Source organism: Euprymna scolopes, chromosome 4 (assembly GCF_053919585.1).
Source record: "Euprymna scolopes isolate OS-2025 chromosome 4, ASM5391958v1, whole genome shotgun sequence".
Lineage (NCBI taxonomy): Eukaryota > Metazoa > Mollusca > Cephalopoda > Sepiida > Sepiolidae > Euprymna > Euprymna scolopes.
In genome coordinates this window covers 56,221,888-56,242,270 of record NC_136485.1, presented here as the reverse complement: position 1 = coordinate 56,242,270, position 20,383 = coordinate 56,221,888, and the positions used below count along the sequence as shown (strand labels likewise).

General features: G+C 33.7%; 1 protein-coding gene across 1 annotated transcript in view; it reads right to left on the bottom strand.

Moving 5' to 3' along the window:
* Positions 1–299: 299 nt before the first annotated feature.
* LOC145267281 (zwei Ig domain protein zig-8-like) overlaps positions 300–20,383 on the bottom strand; it is a 750,978-nt gene continuing 730,894 nt past the window's right edge. The window contains exon 9 of the mRNA XM_080123290.1: positions 300–1,177. Coding sequence (XP_079979416.1) covers positions 1,074–1,177 — 104 coding nt within the window. The 3' untranslated portion in view covers positions 300–1,073. The remainder of the gene's footprint in view (positions 1,178–20,383) is intronic.

The window sequence follows — 20,383 nt, the reverse complement described above, 5'->3', positions numbered from 1 at the left end:
ATGAATATATTAGATATATAATGTAGATGCATAATACTTTTCAAAGATTCTTATGGCCTTAATCTAGGAATCCTGAAACATCTCAGGATTTTATACGCTAATGTGTTTCCATATATTTCCTATTTTAGGTTTCCTTGTTTTCCTCTCCTATCCGCTTAAAACTAATTATATAATAAAAGAAATATGAATATAACGCAACAAGAGTAAGTGCTTTCAAAATGTCTTCCCCTCACATAATAATTCCCCATTCTGGGTTCTAAAAAGAAGCAGTCGTTAAAAGTCACTGTTTTTTGCTGTCCTTTTCTTTTTTTCATTCTGTTTTTTTTCGTATGGCTGTTCCCATCAAACGCGAAACATTTCAAAATATGCGCATGCGTTGTCTATCAAATCAAACCAATAAAAACCGATTGTCCTTGTTTTTTTTTTTGTCTTTTTTTATTATTATTATTATTATTATTATTTCCGTTTCTCGGGTCCTGTACGCTAAATCCGTCTTCTGAAGGCATATGTGGCGCGGTTGGGTCGCCTACATCACAGTCAGACGTTTATGAATTCATGTAGATCGTTTTTTATCTGTCTCTCCGAGGGCTATCGAATCATTATCATGACGACAGTCAACGCACAAACAAAAATCAGTGATCTGGCCATATAACAAGTTTGAAATCAAAAGAAACAGTTCAATTATTGAAACCAGATGCGCGGGAATTATTTTTAAAAAAAAACAACATTTTTTACAGTTCGTTTTTGTTCGTTCTTTCGTAGTAGTATTAAATTTCTTCAATTTTGTCTCATTCAAATTCGATTGAGTAGTTCTTCTTGAATCTTCTTGAATCAGTGTGAATTAATTTCTGTTGCCGTTTAAATAGACTTTCATTTCTGCTGTTTGTTGTTTTTGCTGTTATTCAAGCCTTTTGCGTCAGTTTGAAAAGAGACTTTTTTTAGTACTCGCAGACTTTAGTAGCTTTCACAGAAAGCTTTCTTGCCCACTGACTGTCTAGATGAAAAAAACGTGTATATATATATATATAGCCCACACCAAATTTTATTTTTATTTCGCTCTCGCTCATCTGATGTTAATGTACGATAAATTGACAGGTGCTAAGTCCGAAAGCTAAGACCAGGGTGAAGGTCACTGCTTGTCTAAAGCTGTCTTGGCCACTTGCCGATTGAGCTGTCCCTGAAAAATATAAAAAGAAAACACAGAGTGAATATATAGTAATAAAAATGCTTACAGTAATACAAATAGAGAGAAATTTAAAGAATAGATAAACATTGTCATCGTATATTATGAAAATAAATATTTATAGGGAATTAAATAACACTAGATGTTAAGTGAATTCGTGGAACAACAGTCAATACAAAAAAAAACAAACAAAAAAACAAATCGCGACCTGCTGCACTACGATGGGAAATTATAGACATTAAGTGCTTACATATAAAACACGTCTTTAATCTTTTCTTTCCCACAGAAGAGATCTTGCGAGCCAGTCTCTGCTCTATTGCTACTTTTCATAGCAAGTGTTCGACTGAGCTCCACTCTATGATCTCCCCTTGCCAATCCTTCACAAACGTCTAGCCAAAATCAGTATCAGTAAATTTTCTCACTCTTTATCGTTGCCTAAACCTAAATATGGATTCCATGGACAAAGATTTTTTTCCTTAGAATTGCCCGTCAGTGGAACTCTATTCCACTGATCTGCTTTCCATCTGACTACAATATCACTATCTTCGCCCAACGTAAACAAGTACTTGTACTGCTGTCTTCGTAAATGATATAATTATAACAAATTACTTCTACAAACGATTATTACGCAACTGTCCAATGACAACAATACACACATTAGCCCTTATCTTCGAGTGGCCTCCGGGCCTTGATATGTGGTGACCGCTTTGTAAAAAAATATCGAACGGGCAATTTTATTGTTCTTTATAAACTTAGGTATTAGAAAATATCTATGACACCCGTTGCTTTGCGTAGCCCTTTAGGTGTGAATATTCAAGATGAAGTCAGAGATATGTGGATGATCACACACTACACAGATGCCAGCATCTCCTTATTCTACACTATATTTCTACTACTACTACGAGGGTCGTTCCAAACATAGTGCATCCTATTTTTTACTTAAATAAAAAAGTTAAAGAGCTACGAAAACAGGATTGGTAGCATGAAAACGGGTAAGTTTTTGTACTCAAAAATTAAATTTCCGACATAATTACCACAATTATCAATGCACTTTTGCCAGCGATGGGGAGGTGGCTGTGCAGGTGTGCTTTGCCTCTTACATCTCTGCTCTCACTCTGAAATCGACGAACATATCTCCTAAACGTGCGACGACTTCATAAACGTTCAACAGACTCCGGTGAATGCTGATTGATTCACGTTTTTCCTACATAGAGGAATTCAATGACGCACCTCTGCTTCTGACGGACGTCCATGACAGGGATTGCTTTCTTAACGTCTCACACTGTCAATATCTGCGACAGAGTAATGGAACTTTCAGATAATCAGTGTATAGATTGATTATCTAAATGTTCCATTATTGTGTTCGGTCAGCATAACACTGTAATTTGCAATCCTCTCTGATCCATTCGGGCGGAATAAAAGAACAGGAGGCATTACATGTTGAACGCCTCTCATATAACTACTGCACATATACTGTTCTTATTATACCAAATCATACTGATTTTAAGAAGACATTTGTTTTTCTTATGAGTGAAGAAATAAAAATATATAAATCTTTAAATATTTGTCTCATTTATTTCATACAAAATTCTTTGGTCCGATTTTGTTTTTTTATCAGATTTTCTTTCTTCTCTATGGATTGCTATATACACTCTGTATGGTAAACCTCTGGAATGTAAGAAGAAGACTTACAGGTGCTTACTTTGCGCAAGATGGATTACCTGGGACTGTGCGAGCCAAGGACGTTCATATCCGTTGAGGTACTATACATATCCGTATATATATATATATATATATATATATATATATATATATATACACTTGTGCCCGATATTATTCATACCCCTCCTTGAAAATTGAGTTTATTAGGTGTAACTTTGTAAGAATTTATTGTTTACGTCCATATTGATACATATTCTTAATAAACCTCTTCTGATCATTTTCGTCATTTTAAAATCTCGGGATACTTGTAATAAAAGAAATATACAGCTATTTATAAAATCTGCAATGTTCAAAAATAATCATACCCCCTTATTTTTTCAGTATTAATCGAGTTTCTGACTGTTTGTTTCCTGTTTGATTCTTATTTTGAATGCTTTTATACAACCTTTGATTAATTTCATTTCGTTTTTTGCATTTTTCAGAAATTAAAATGATATCAACTAGAAAACCAATAAAAGAATAAAAATTATTAGAATGGGGAAGAAAAAAGAGCTTAGTAATGATCTTAGGACTAAAATTGTGAATTCACATAAGGATGGTTTAGGTTACAAGTCAATTTCCAAGAAATTTGAGGTCCCTACAGCAACAGTACAGAGCATCATCAAAAAATTCCAGAGCCACCACACAACAAACAACTTGATTGGTAGAGGAAGGAAAAGGAAACTGTCTGCTAGAGCCACCAGGAATATTGTAAGAAGTGTTAATGCAAATCCAACCACCACTACTAAGGACATTTTAGAAAATCTGGAGTCTTCTGGCATAAAAATATCAAGGCAAACATTGCAAAGGACTCTGCATGAAAATGGTCTGAAAGGAAGAAGATCAAGAAGGACTCCATTGCACACCGGAAAACACCTTGCAGCACGTCTAAAGTTTGCTAGGACCCATGTGAATTCTCCAGAGTCCGTTTTCTCAAGTATTTTGTGGACTGACGAAACAAAAATTGAATTGTTTGGCCATATGGATGCTTCTTACGTTTGGAGGAAGAAAGGAGAAGCTTACAACCCAAAGAACACCATACCCACGGTGAAACATGGTGGTGGTAGCCTAATGTTTTGGGACTCCTTTTCGGCTAGTGGTCCAGGTAGTTTGGTCAAGATAGATAGAACCATGAAGAAGGAGCAATATTTGGAGATACTCCAGAAAAACATTAGACAGGATGCGGAGAAGCTCCATTTAGGACCAAACTGGGTCCTTTAACAGTATAATGATCCAAAACATACTGCCAAAATAGTCAAGAAATGGTTTGAGGATAATCAAATTAATGTTTTGGAATGGCCTAGCCAGAGTCTCGACCTGAACCCTATCGAAAACCTCTGGCACATATTGAAAATTGAGGTTAAAAAGCGGAAACCTAGAAATTTGAGGGATTTGGAGAACTACTGCATTCAAGAATGGTCAAAAATCAGTGTTGATGCTTGTAAAAACCTTGTTGATAAATATCCCAAACGGCTACAGGCAGTTATTAAGAATAAAGGGCATGCTATTGACTATTAGTAAGAGAGGTATGAATAATTTTGAACTAGTGCCATTATTGTTTTTCTTTGTATAATGTTTCAAACTTGCATAATTTATTTATTTGTTGAGTTTAAATTAAATGCTTATGCTTGATTTATTGTTTGAAATCCCTTTAATATTGTCTACCTTCTGGTTTGAGCAATATTCTTATAGAAATCTCAAAGATCCGAGGGGTATGAATAATATCGGGCACAAGTGTATATATATATATATATATATATATATATATATATATATATATATATATAGTCTGTTTATTATACAAACATTATTGGTTACATATGTGCGCGCATGTTTCAGATTCTTAATTTAAAGAGACCACCTCATCAGACCAAAAAAAAAAAAGAGATGCTATTTTTGGTCTGACAAAGTAGTTGCTTTAAATTGTGATTCCATTGAATTATGCACACACATATGTAACTAATAATGTTTGTATAATAAACAGACTATATTAATATATATATATATATATATATATATATATATATATATATAAATTTATAGTGTTCCGAATTATACTGGGTTAATATAATTCAGTAATTGTTCATATACCAATAAATTTAAGCCAAAAATGAGAGATGACTTGAAAAGTAAACTACAAAATAATCATATTTCATAATAAACCTGTCCCAAATCGCATAAATAAGTATACAAATAATTTTGTAAATAAATAGAGCAAATTCCCGATACGAAACTTACTTGGTTTCGTAACGATTTAACTTAGTTGATTAATATGATCTAAAAAATAATGAAATTAAAAATTAAAAATGGAAAAAGAAGAAATAAAGAAAATAATAAGAAATAAATATTTTTTAAAAATATGTTTAATTAAATAAAGAAATATAGAAATCTAATTTAAGAAATCGATAAATCGTATTAATAAAGCATGTTTAATGGGCATAGGTAATTAGTGGTAACATCGTTTGATATTTTGTTTGCAAATTCGTTTTTTTTAATAAAGATACGAAAATATGTAGATATATAAATATTTAAAAAGATTTTTAGTTTGAATTTTATTTTTTATATAAAGATACGAAAATAAGTAGATATATAAATCTTGAAAAAAATACTTTACAAAGGATGCGACAGATGTAAAGTGTTTCACGCTAGTTTTCTTTTCCTCATAAAGGACATGTTTCTTTTCTATAATGTTTCATTGTTAACGTGTTTTTTTTTATTTAATAAGTCTGAAGAAAGGCTGTTCTTGTGAAAATTTTCAAACAACATATTGTTTGAATTTGTCAGAATGGTCTTGAAACAATTGTAACTAACAATGAAATACACTTTTTGTTGCTATGAACCCATTTCTTAAAGTTTTGGTTTTGTTAAAACAGTATATATATATATATATATATATATATATATATATATATATATATATATATATATATATATATATATATATCGAGTAGAGTTAAGCCTTGGTAAATAGTGACACGATTATCTGTATCATTGCATCCGTTTAGTCTCGACAATAAATACCCACCATAAGGGTACCTGCATGTGTAGCTGTGAGGCAATGTTGCGCTATTCCCCATCACACCGCTCCTGAATCGGCAATACTGGAGTCCAGTAGCAAGGAGAATACTAAGATTCTAAGACTAAGATGAATGGAAACAATACCGAGATGAGCGGAGAGTACATACAGTATCTGAAATTCAAAAAGTTTACCCATTTTAGTACAAAGAAAGATCAACGCTGCTTTACTTCATTGATCTTACGGGAACCAGTGTGTCAACGTGATTATGGAGTATGTGTCTGCCTATATCTAGGAAAAATACCAGAGAAAGATGTAAAAGGGTTGAAGAACGGTTTGTAGGACATTGTAGGAAGCTATAACAGTTCAACTTCGAGTGCTAAGTTATTCTATTCGAGGTTTTAGCTGCAAATCTAATCTGTATTCTGTGATTCATAGTGTTAACTTGAATGCCTATTGAAAAAAAACTTGAATGCCTACTAAACACTATCCTCGAATGCCTAACGTCTCTCTGTTCTGTTTGCCAGGAAAACCTGGCATGAGGATACTTTTCTCCAGAAGTAAACCCTGACTAAGTACCCAATTTCACATAGTTTTCGCAGCCCAAAGTAAGAGCTCCTCGTTATGGATAACCCATACTGGCTTTTACGAGAAATGTTGAACCCTCTTTAAGTAATGTTACCTCAAGTAACAACACAAAGCTAGATACTCCACCAGACAAGATGTATTCTTGTCCTAGAATCTAGTAAAACCAAGAAACACAAGCAATATATATTATAACGTATTAAAATTGTCAATGGGAGAGAGGGAAATTATGTTCCAAACTTCCTTACTAACTCAGTGTTTGAGCCGTAAAGGAGAACTTTAATTGAATATTTGAATATCTATGTCTTTTATTTAGAGATCAAGTGTTATCCCAGGATGGGGGGCGGCTTTTGATTTCTGAGAACAAAACAAAAAAGATTAAATGCATACACCCTCACAAGAAGAAACGGGTTCGTGTCAGATATGTTAATATATATGTATGACTTAAGCTGGGTTAAAGAGCCACCTACATGGACATTACCGCAAAATAGTTTACTAAAGAGAAAATGCTATCATATATCTATTTCTATATTTATATATTATATCTACATATCTATATCTATCTCTCTCTCTCTCTATATATATATATATATATATAGAGAGAGAGAGAGATAGAGAGAGAGAGAGAAAGAGAAAAAGACAGAGAGAGAGAGAGGAAGAGACTTATTTAAATATTTACCAAGGCTAAAAGCTGCTCAATAACAATTGTAAGTAAAATTCTCCGTTGAAAAATACGATCTTGGATATATCAGTAACCTAGCTGAAGAATACTAGGAGCAGATCGGATTACTTAAACGAACATTTCGACATGTACTTGTTGACATTTGAATAAAAGACAACAATGTTCAGCAGGAAAGCATTTCCGTTTTGTGGCGCTCTACAGTTTATAAGTTCTTGGAAAGTTTGTTTTTGCGTTCCTTATACTTTTCCGGACTTCGGCATTGCTCTCGGCTTTTCCAATATTTCATATTATTGCTTTCTGAGCAATGCTTCAAGCAAGCTACCAATTCCTCTTTTTTCTTCTTTGTTTTTTAAATTCAATTTTCACCCCAAACAAGGCAAGTGTCACTTGGAAGTAGGAGGTTACTATCGAGGACATAAGTTGCGGGGGGCATTATGAAGGGAGATGAGTAGAAAGATGTTTGTTCACATTACACTTGACCTTCTGTATATCAGTACAGTTGGGAAAGCAGTATCCCGGAAGGGAGTTCCAAAGACTTGCAGTTCTGGGGAAGGAATTATTGGGGTAAAAGGCTTTCTAACATCTAGGGATCTCTACTGTAAAGGTGTGGGACTTAGTTGTTTGTCGGGTTTGTCGGGGGTAGTCACGTCGAGGAGGTACAAGGGCTTGCAGTTCGTCAGAGCATTCATCATTTATATATATATATATATATATATATATATGTGTGTGTGTGTGTGTGTGTGTGGGTGTGTGTGTGGATTTATATATATATATATGTGGATGTGTGTTCATATATATATATATATGTATATAATCTTTTGAAGTACATAAAATTTATCCATGAACGCTTGGTTCTTGCTAACTTAACGACTTAATGCATGAACTTACTTGCAAGGAGGCAAAATCTCTCTACTAGTTTTGTAAGTGAATTTGAGTACAGCGGCAGAATACTCATGTTGATAATAAAAATAATAAAACAATGAAAAACAAAATTACATATATATATATATATATATATATATATATTCATATATATATTCATATATATATTCATATATATATACACACACATACACACACACACACATATATATATATATATATATATATATATATATATATCGTGTGAGAGTGTGTGTACGATGTACGATAAATCAATTTGATCTACCATCAAATGCGAAATCGGTAATATTTATCGAATCGATTTCAATTGTCGGTACATTTGCCGAATCGCATAAACAAAATAACTGTATATTTTACCTCAAAGTTTAGTCACGTGCGTGTGGAATTGCCTTTGATACCAACTATGGCACAATCACAGTATTTCTTTGCTAGCACCTACCTATTGCATACATGCACGCAAGTATCACGATAGTGGAAGGAAGACAATCGGTACAAACGGATGACTCAAAGGGAATCAAGGATTTCACTCGAAATCAAGAAACAAATCCAAAACAGCAACAACAAAAGAATCACTGCATTTAGATATGAAATGTTGCTTTCATAGACTTTGAAAAGTGATATTGATAAACAATTTTTACTAAATAATAATACAATTGTCTTTCCTCACTTTAAGCATTGGTGGGCAAAATGTTATTAAGTATACATGTATATCATTATCAACGTTTAGATTTTATTTATCTGTTATTTGTGAAGATATACGAATATGAACATACATAAGTGTACATATAACACTAGATACATATATCATATTACATGTACAATATTATATGAGTATTTTATACACATATACAACAGTATGTGAATATCTATAACACCTTGTTGCAGCAAAATGAGGCACATAACAAGAAGTAAACGAAATATAAAAGATGCTGAGGAGCGTGGTCAGTCCCAAGATGGGCGGGATTGCCACCGGATGCCGCTTCGTCTTGCAGCAGAACTCCACTCCTTTACACAGAGACAAAATCACTCAAGCCGGAGTGCTCAGAAATGTCTCTCCCACCTGGTCGCCTACTCACGCGACTGCCTTCTGAGGCGTGACTGAGGCCAAGGTCAAAAACGACACCTAAAGGGTAGTAGAGCGTTTGAAAAACGTTATCGTGCATGCTCTTTTGTTTTTGTTTTTTTAATTTTCTTTCTTTGAAAATTGTAATGCTGAGTATAGGGCAGCCAGACAAGCTACTAACACTCCGCTGCTTTTTATTGAAACCAGCCGAGAGCTCTTTTTAGTATCCTCGTTGTTCCTTTAAGTGTAATTGTTTGGATCTCTTTTACACTTGGTTCACCAGGAATATTAATTAGGCAGGATTTCAGGTATTTCTTCATAAGCCTTTGGCACCTATAATAAGTGGTACGATTAATATCTCCCTAAAATTCCAGTTTCTTTTCATATCATACATGAGACCTTCATATTTGGTCTGTTTCTCTCTTTCAACTCTGTTCAAACCGCTATCATTACGGACACTCACTTCATCTAAGGTTGCCACTCTCTCTCTCTCTCTCTCTCTCTCTCTCTCTCTCTCTCTCTCTCTCTCTGACTTATGTCGCATAACCATGTCAGGTTTGACAGCAGCATTTCCTAGGTAGATGGCTGTAGGGATTACATGGTCGTAATGTATGGTACATAAGTCATTTCCATCTGTCCTTTCAGGGCGATGTTCTAAGGATTTGCTGCTACACTGGATATTTAAATTTTTTGCTGGTATAGATAAGGACATAGTTGGCGAAACGTGTACTTCATTTCGCGTCTATTGTTAGATAGTTGTTCGACGACGGCTATCGATTATGACTTGCTGCAAGGAGCTAAAAATTAAAACAAATGATACATCAAAGTAAACAAATAAGTCACCAATAAGTATTATAGGGATTCATAATCCCCCACCTCGAAAATAAAAACAACCCAGAAATATTAACACACGTCCTATTATCTAACACATGTGATTTATATTTCATCGGAATAGGACATTTGAAGTTTTAAGATAAATTCCAACCGGAAAGTTTCCTTTGGGGGCCATGTAGAGAATCAACATTGAAATATATATCATGGATTCTTCCGTTGATTTCGACGTATAAGGTTCCACCATAACACCTAAGTTGCTCGGAAATCCACACAAATGATTTGTTTATAGTGGTGAAGGCTTTGTGTAGAACCAACCACATGTTTTGGTATTACTGCTAACCTTTGTCGGTGCAGATGAGTGCCACAGGACAGAGTAAAGTAGATTGCAGGTTTTTGCGTCAGAGTTGTCTTCTCCTAGATGCACGTCTTAATAGAGACTGGGTGTGCATCTCTGCTTGTGGATTATTGCGCCCAGATCTGCAAATTTCTACTACTCGACGCGGATATATATATATATATATATATATATATATATATATATATATATATATATGATGGAAATAGTATTCCGACAAAATAGAGAAATAAAAAGGAACAACCCAAGTCATGTGTTCATCAACGTTTCGTCTTTATTTCGAGACATTCATCGAAATGAAGTCCCGAAATAAAGACGAAACGTTGATGATCACATAACTTGGTTTGCTCCTTTTTATTTCTCTCTCTCTCTCTCTCTCTCTCTCTCTCTCTCTCTCTATATATATATATATATATATATATATATATATATATATATGTATATACATACATATATATATATATATATATATATATATATACCAAAATATATTATATATATATATATATATATATTATTATTATTGTTTATTTTGGTTCTATCGAATGATATCAAATTAAACAGTGAGAACAAATATTGTGCAAGAGAATAACATCTATTATTCATTATTATTTATAGTCATTTACATTATCCACAATTCCACGATTAAGACTCAGCTTTGCAGAATATCATCTTCTTATTACTCGTCAGTCATAACTTAACTGTGAATGGAAGGTGAACCGGGAAAATATTCGCAAGACTTTAGTCGCGACACTTCCTCTACATTTCTCTAAAATATTCGGGGTTATCAATTTGGTAAAAGGGAAAATTATTCCCTACTCGCATTTAGGTAAAAATTCACTTTCGTATAAATAAATGAATTCATTCTAAAAGTATTGCCAACGAAAACAAATAAATAACATCTACGTAAATAGCGATATATCCAAGCAGTCGTGCGAGATAGCCTAGTGGTAAAAGTTCAGGCTTCTTTCCATGGGGACCCGATTTCGAATCTCGCAAGATTCAGCCACTCTTTTGAGCCATAGTCGACGAAACACGTGTCAGTGCATAATTATATTTTAAAAACTATACATATATATATATATATATATATATATATATATATATACATACATACATGTACATATATATACATATATACATATATGATGTGTATATATATATATGTGCGTGTGTGTGTGCACCCACCTTTGTCTCCATCGGCTAAATTTTTAGCCTGGGCCACCAAACAATTTCCACCAAAATGAAAGAGATTAATGACTGAGAAACGCTCAGTTGAGAAGAGAGATAGAAAGGTGTTTATCTATCTATATGTTCACTGCTTCTCAGAAACTACTTGGGCGATCGGGCAGAAATTTTTTATAGACCTTAGTAAGGATTAGGTGCATCGAACTAAGTATTAAAGCATTTATTAGATGCACAGTGAGAGCATGATACGGATTAGTAGGATTACTACCAAGAATACCCTATTTAATCTAGATATTTTCTCGGAAATTACTGAACCGATTTCACTCAATTTGGTTTTGTTAAGATAAGGTACAGCAAACTAAGCATTATGTTATCCGTTCGATGTACCATTATAGATTTTTAGGGATGCAGAAATTTAACAATTTTTAATCATCAACTTAACAGAACACAGTCTTCCTTAAAGCTACGGTGTATAAGTTTTGCTCGTTTATAACGTGCTTAAAGTATATATATATATATATATATATATATATATATATATATATATATATATATATATATAGTGGAAATGGTAATTAATAAAAACTGAAGAAAGTGCTCAATAACGTTGTAGAGCAAATATGCGTTTTATTTTTTATTACCGTATCTTTCTGTTAAGTTCCATTATTATTTCAGCTACTTGGCCGTTTTTTTTGGCCGTCTTTAGCATCCTCAGACTTTTACAGAAATAAAATAGCGAACATTTCTGTAAAAGTCTGAGGATACTACAGACGGCGCAAAAAACGGCCAAGTAGCTGAAACAATAATGTAACTTAACAGAAAGGTACGTTAATAAAAATAACACGCATATACACACATATATATACATATATATATATATATATATATATATATATATAGTTGAATTTTTATTCTCATTGTGGTATTTGGCATTCACCGTCTTTTACAACTAAATATCAAATTCTAGAAATTAGAAGAGAAATTTCGTTTTTAAACACCTGCAGAATGATGTTGCATTTTTAAAATAATATCTGTAAACCGTTTTTATTTGTGTTTGTTTTTCTTGCGTGACGCATGTGTATACATGTGTGTAGGCATACATCAGACGAAATTATAAGCAAGAACAAATTTAAACGTACCCATTCGTCTGTGGTTCGTGTTTTCTTTAAGTTCCGAAACTTTGTCAAGGATGGCATCCTCTCTCATGCTCGTGCGTAACGAACACTTACCCTAACCCTTCACCGACTTATATATATATATATATATATATATATATATATATATATATATATATATATATATATATATATAAGCAGACATTATTAAATACAACGGAGATACTTTACTGTCTGATTTTTTTAATTATTTCGATTTACCGTATAATCTTTTTTATTTCAAAATGAAAGATCTTAATGTTATGACTAGCGCTTTTAATTCGAGTGCTCCTATTCACTTTCTACCTCATCAACTCCATGAATTCCACCTGAAAGTGATTCGCAGTCGAATCAAAAGTACTCGTGATCACTATGGAACTTTCATTAATATTTTCGATTTTTATATAAAAAAGGTTATACGGAAAATCGAAAAACAATTGAAAAAAATGAATCATAAAGCAAAGTATCTCCGTTGTATTTAATAATGAATACAAAGAAATACTTCCTACATATACCAATTTCAAATATATATATACATATATATATATATATATATATATGTGTGTGTGTGTGTATGTATGTACACACACACTCACACACACACTCACACACACACACATATATATACTTATATATATATATATATATTAGTTGGATTACCCGATTTGAAACAGGGTTGAGGAGTCATACATTAGCAGTAAAATAAACAATAAGTTTAAGGTTTCTTGTTTGCTTGTTTCTTCCCTATTAGTTTACCAGAATTGAGTTTACCTACTCAGAATGTGAGGTGAAATAATTTGGTAATTACAAATTTTGCTAAAACGTCATTATATAATCGCTTCTACTTCTAAGTATACGTCATTTACTATTCCGAAAAGGTCACCATGCAAAAATTAGCCACGTTGAATGTTGCTTAATTTCATAGATCGAACGAGAAACAGTTTTCATGTGGCATAATGTAAGTTACTAAAATATAATTATACGAATATTTATTGCAAAGCCCCACATCGTTTTTTTTTTTTTTTTATGTTAGTACGTGATTACGCAATGTTTGGTTCAACAGCCACATCTTCAGAGGATATACATTGTCGCCATTTTAAGTATAAACCAAACTCGATGTTTAAAATATAATTGCACGGTATGATCTCTGAATATGTTATCTATATTTATTTATTACTAGTTACACGGCGCTGATGGGGTTATTATGTATTTATATTAAAACATCTATCTCTTTACCTCCCTCTATTCGACTTTTTATTTTCATCCCCAAACCTCCTCTTTCTTCGTTGTCTTACCCAATTTCTTTCTAGCTTTACTTTTTACTTACACCTCCCCTATACAAAAGATTCCTCGAATAATTAGTCCGTATTTTATTTCAAAATTAGTATGTAATAACACTGACAACCCCCCTCACAACGAAATCTGAACCAGTTGACCTCAGAAAATTACTTTTTTTCCTAAATTTTGAGATATTATCCATCCAGGGCAACAACTACGATAAAAAAACAAAACAATAATAGCTTTGTGTTATGTTGATTAAGTGGAGTATTATTCTCATCTTGGGTGTTAATAGAACAATGTTTCGTTGCAACCTGCGACCTTCTTTAGGTATTGAAAACATGCTTCTTTTTCTCAACTAAGGAAAAGAGGGTTGGCTCTGCGTTACAAGAATTCGAACCGCGAGTTTGAGAAACCCACGATTCGAATTAATCAAGATAACACAAGCATTCACATCTCATCTCAAAAATTCAGAATTGTAATAACAGCTTTGTAGCTTTTGTTTTGTACTTTATGACTTTAAGCTGAACTTGCAAACAGATACACAAAAAAATAACTGCCATTTATATGCTAGATGATATTTCTAAGTATGAACCGGAAATAGACAAATTTTAATGTTGCACTGCATAACGTCCAGTCTCTTCTTAATTCGCTCAGCCATAACAAAGTTCTTTGTTGATTCGCAAGACAAAATAATGAGTGTCTAGGCATCTTTTTCAAATGTTCCAAATAAGTCAATATTCTTAATTAGTAATCTAATTAGATCTTTCAAAGTTTCTTAATCGATTTTGCGTTCATTTCTATTCAGTCATCCGTTATTTGTTTGATTATTTCTTGCTAATGAAGAACGTCCATCTTTTTTTTTTTGTTTCTGGGAATAATTTGCAATTAATGCAGTTGCTAATCTAGTGTTGGCGTTATTAGAAGTTAAACTTTTTTAAATTAATCAGCGGCAAAACTTTGACGTTTGCGGCGAAATTCATGAATTCATCACGGAAGGCTCAATTTCCTCTGTAATAATCTTGGACAAATCTATTTCTTGCTGATTTCAATCGAATGATTAGAGTAGAGGTTCCCAACCAGGGGTCGCGATGCCTTGACAGAGGAGCATAAAGCCTCGTTAACGTAAAGTGTGACCGCGGCCGAGATTGAACTCACTACACGAGTTTGTAGTGTAATTTAAATCGTGTCCGTTGCTGAATACTTGATGCTTCGCCAGGGCTATCAAGGATATATTTATCGTGAAGCCATCACTAGATGGGTTGCTTACTATGGCTTAAGAGAGGCCTATAGGCCTTCGAGAGAAAGATAGACCGCGCCAGTTTCCCAACATGGTATTTTACCGCACGGTTCATACAGTGCCTCACCTTCCCAACTGGCCAGGCTCGACTTTGCTTAACTTCAGTGATCTGGCGAGAACCGGTCTGTCAACCTGATTGTCGTCTCGTTAGCAGTAGCTTGAGATGACATTGATTTCATTTCATGAATTACATTTGTCAGGCTTTTACATGTTTTTTGTTTCGATGCAAAGCAAAATGTGCGCTACTTTAGTTCAAAGACGTTAGGCATTTCACTAACTTGGTGTGATAACTTTTCAAACCTATGATAATATTATTTAAAGAAATATATACTTCTCCAGTGAATTCAAGTTGGAAAAATATTCTTTAGTTTGGTAATAAAAAATGATTACATAATTCGAAAACATGCTTTAGATGTCTCTTTCCCTGTCCTTCATAGAAAATCAAAAGAAAATAGGTTGCTGATAGTAAACCTTAAGTAGGAGGTAGAATGAGCTTCAGACATTAAAGTAAATGGGAGCGAGTGCTAAATAGTTGGTCATCTCTGGACTAGATTATCAGCATTTGTTATTCACTAGGAATTTCCATCCCTAATTACTGATGTCAGTAAGCAGTGGTGTACCTTGAATTCGGAGTCACTATAAACTGGAGCAATTTCCATAAAACAAAATTTTTGATTGATTAGTATTATCTGATTATGTGGTTGATTTCAGCAGTCGCGGGTTTTTATGATAAAATTATTATTGAGTTCACATTTTTACGTGCATTTCACTATCTCTATATGAAATTCCGTCTTTTGTTCAGTCTTTCGCGCTCCTTAAATATCCTCCTTAGATGAATTTACGTAACTACATAATAGATCGTTTGTCCGTCAACTGGATCTATGTCGATCAGATTGGATTAAGTCTGAAACAGCATTTTCCTCGATAAATCTGCAGTTTTACTTATTTGATTGTTTCGTTTTTTTTTTTAAATTATTTGTTTTTCTATTATTTTTAGAAATACAAATTATCCATCACTTTTGGGGGTGAGGGGCGTTAATACTCTCATTGCTAGTCATCATCATCATCATCATCATCATCATCATCATTATAAACTTGATTTCCATATAATCTTTCTCATCTTATACAACATCCTTTGCTTCCATTTCTTCCTGGTTCATACTTTTTCTTACTGCTTCAACGTTTTCCGCATTCAATCTTTTTTTTTTTTAATTTTCCTTGCTCCCCCTTCTCTTTCTTCTTCTTCTTCTTCTTCTTCTTCTTCCTTTTTATATCATTCTCATATAAAAAAAAACATCATAATAATCCTTCATGATTCTTTGCATCCTCCTTTTCCTCCACTACCAACTCCTCCTCCTCCTTTTTCTTCTTCTTTTTCGTCTTCTTTTCTTTCGTCTCTATTAACCTCATTTTCCCCATCCTCATAACAATCGTAATAATTATTCTTCACAGTTCTTTGTCTTCTTCGCTTCCTCCCCCTTTTCATATTCCTCTCTTCTTCCTCTCATGTCCCCCTTTCCCCCCTCTGTTATTCTTTCCTTTACCCGCCCCCATAATAATCATCATCATTATCCTACATAAAAGAACGAAAGTTTGAAATACAATAAATATCAATAGTCTAATCTGATTAAAAGAAATGCAATCAATATCACAGCGCAACGAATTGTTTTATGTTTTTCATTTCATTACCTAAATCCTTTGAAACATGAGTAATAGGTTGAATGGATTCACAAGACGCAGCATTGTCTCGTTTCTTTTCTTTTACTTAGATTAATAAAAAAGATTATTCAAGCTAAAAACCTAATCATTATTCATTTATCAATTTTTCGCATCTGCGTTCAAAAGTTGTGAATAGAACTAACATTATTTTAAACCGTCGTAAATAACAGAAAGTAATATTAAGCAAATTTGTCTTGCATTTTTTTACATAGGAGTAACCACTTATCAAAACCCGGAGCCCACTCGAGGATAAGGGTTAATGGGTATACCTTAGTCATTGTGATTATAGCGTAGTAAACATAAGTAGTGGGAATTTTGTAAATTGGATTACTTAGGGGGACGGTTCATCAAGAACTTGTTTATGTTGGACTTGAAGACAATCAGATTGTAGTCAACTTGAAAGAAGACAAACGGAAGAGAATTCCAAAGGCGTACAGTTCTAAGAAAGAAGCTTTGTTCATGGAATCTACGTTTAGGTTTAGGAACAGATAAAGAGTGTAGGAAATCGTAGATATGCTCTCTGCTATCGGTTTGAAAGAAGAAAAATGAATAAAAAAAAGAAACTAAAACAAGTAAATAAAACCGAACCAGAAAGATATATTTTTTTACAAAATAATCACCACTTATCAAGGCCTTGGGGTAATTCGAAGATAAATGTTAATTACTGTAGGGTACTCGTCGGATCAATAGCGTAGTAATTGTTAGTAGTAAATATTTTGTAAAATTTGATTATTTAAGAGGACTTAAACACGACCATATTGTAATCATCTGTAAAACAGAGAAGCTGAACAGAGGTCCACAGCGAGCAGTTCTAGGAATAAAAACTTTGGCCATGGAATCTATATTTAAGTGGGGGAATAATTGATAGTGGTTTTAGCTAAATGACCAAGCCATGGCACAGAAATGACGTAACATTGGGATTGGAAGAAGAAAAAGGAAAAAAGCAGAGAAAAAAGCACAAGATAGAAAAAGATAGACTTTTAAGCACATGTTGACACGGCAGAGGTCTTTAACCACGTGACGGCATGACAGGAACTTTTAATCAAGATGCAAGATTCATTCGTCCTTCGAACTTTAAGCAAAGGTAATGAAACTATTAACTGATCCCGGGGGAGGGGAAGTAATAATGCGATTATCGTGCTGCTGGATTTGAAAATATTTTTCAGGCGGTGTGATTTGGAAACAATAAACCGGTAATAAATGCCTTTTTTTTCAACAGAAAAAAAAAACCTCATGTTGATTTTTTTCCTTTGATTTTTTGTGGGATTTTCAACGGCACGTTACAAAGACGGGTGTATCATGTCGCCATTTTTTTTTCATTTTAACTTAAGTGTTTAGCACTACTTGAATGTTATATTTAAAACACGCTTTAAAATCAGTACAAAAAACTTATCTCCGTAGGTAGAAGAGTAATTTATATTGCATTTGATAACATGTACTTGCTATAAATTTCTTTCTTGACTTCTTTTTCGTTGCTGTCTAATTGTAACGAATATCCCGCATTTCCAGAAGAACATGATATGTGGCGATAAGCTACAATACGTTATAAATAAATCTTTTGAACAGGAGTGAAAGATCTTCAAAATAAACCCAAAATATTCAAACTCTTTCAACGGTTTACTCGACGAGAGAAATACTGACTACTTAGCGGGAACATTAACTGATCGTAAGGTTTTGAGCATATAAATGTAATTTCATTAACAATTACATATCATTCACGATATTCTCACATATATTGCCCTAGCTCTTTGAAACGTCCTTGAAGGAAGTTTACGAGCTGCGAATATACATTTTAGATCCGCTTCTAGTCTTCCTTTCTCCTGTGTCATCCAGCATCATATCCGTTGATGTCATTTTATCCTTCCATTTAATTCACTAGTGCGTCTAATCGAGGTGCACATCGGCGATTTTCAAGTCCTAGTGAAGCATGACGAGCCAACTCTTTTTTTTGGGGGGGGGTCATCCTCTTGGAGACCTTACCGTTTACTCAGCTCGTGTGTTACCGTGATAACTCTGGCGTTGGCTCCTAGGACATAAATGTAGCATCTTAGTCGAGATTCATGCAGCTTTTAACAAATCGGTGCCTTTCCATGTCGCTGGCAAATCAAATCTTGTAATGCAATGTGCTCAAGCAGGGTAATGCCCGATATACAACGCAGCATCTTCGTCTCAGTGACACTGAGACCGATATTCAGATTCATTGTGGCTGGCTCGCATTCAGCAACATAAAATGCGACTGATCGGATGAACGAGCGATAGATCTTGGATTCGCCCCAACCAAAACTTAAATAAAAAAGATGGTGGCAGCGGCCTCGGTTAGCTAAACACAAAATCAGCGTGAAGAGAAAAAGTACTCTAGACAGTGTTTGTACTACCATAACACCCTTCATCATTTGGATAGGAAGTATTTCAATCTTATCAACCCATATTTTCTAGTATCTCGGGTAGCTGGAGAACAGTGAGCAGTTCATGATTTAGATGGGGTTTGGGGGGCTTTATTAACCGACCTCGATTAGCATTATATGTTTTGTTCGTTTCCTTTTTTTTTTTATTCTGGCGTGCTTTTATGGATCGCAATCCTCATTATAATAACGAAAATTTTTTGAACTGTACATTGTACACTGCATGTATAATCTTACATATATTGATAAAAATAATCGTAAATAAAGTTCATTTCAAAATACTATCTGAGAATTTTTAGATAATTTATGTTCATAGAGTGAATGTGGTACTTTGGTTAATGAAACTAGTTTTGTAAATAAACCTACGAACCTTCAACTCCCTTCTACCCTAATTTTTGGACCTTGTGTATGACATGTATATAGTTTTTTTTCAGAAAATTTTTATTGTAAAATACTTCTGTAAATTTTTTAAATATATATTACTTTCCGAGTGGTAAGTTGTTCCACTAATAGTTAAATACTGACCTCTCTGTAAGTACAAGGCAGTACGGGAATCCTGAAGAAGCGTATTGACACTAAAATGTTAGAGAAGGCAAACGGCTTTTGTGGGAGAGTAACTTTGTCACTCGTACTCCTGTGAGTACTAACTGTTTTTCGTAGTGTGCGAGTACGTGTAACGATTCGTCTCAGAACTCCTAGTGAGTGATACATGCGATTAAATAAAAAATTATCCACTGCTTTATCTATGAAAGGGGAGATAAGAAGATGTGTCTTGTACAAACTGCCTTTTCTAATATGATGGACTTCGATCCACTCACCTCTAATTTCAAAGACGAATAAATGCCCTCAGTGATCTGTTATTGTTTGGAAAGGAAATCCAATTATTTTCGCGTGAATCTCTATTTTCTTTTCTGTTTTTCTGACCTTGGGTAATAATTGTTTCATGCGTTCGCGTAAACTTCTGCCAGGGAGAAACAATGGAAAAAATTGAATCCAGCGTCCCTCAAAGGAGTTCTATCA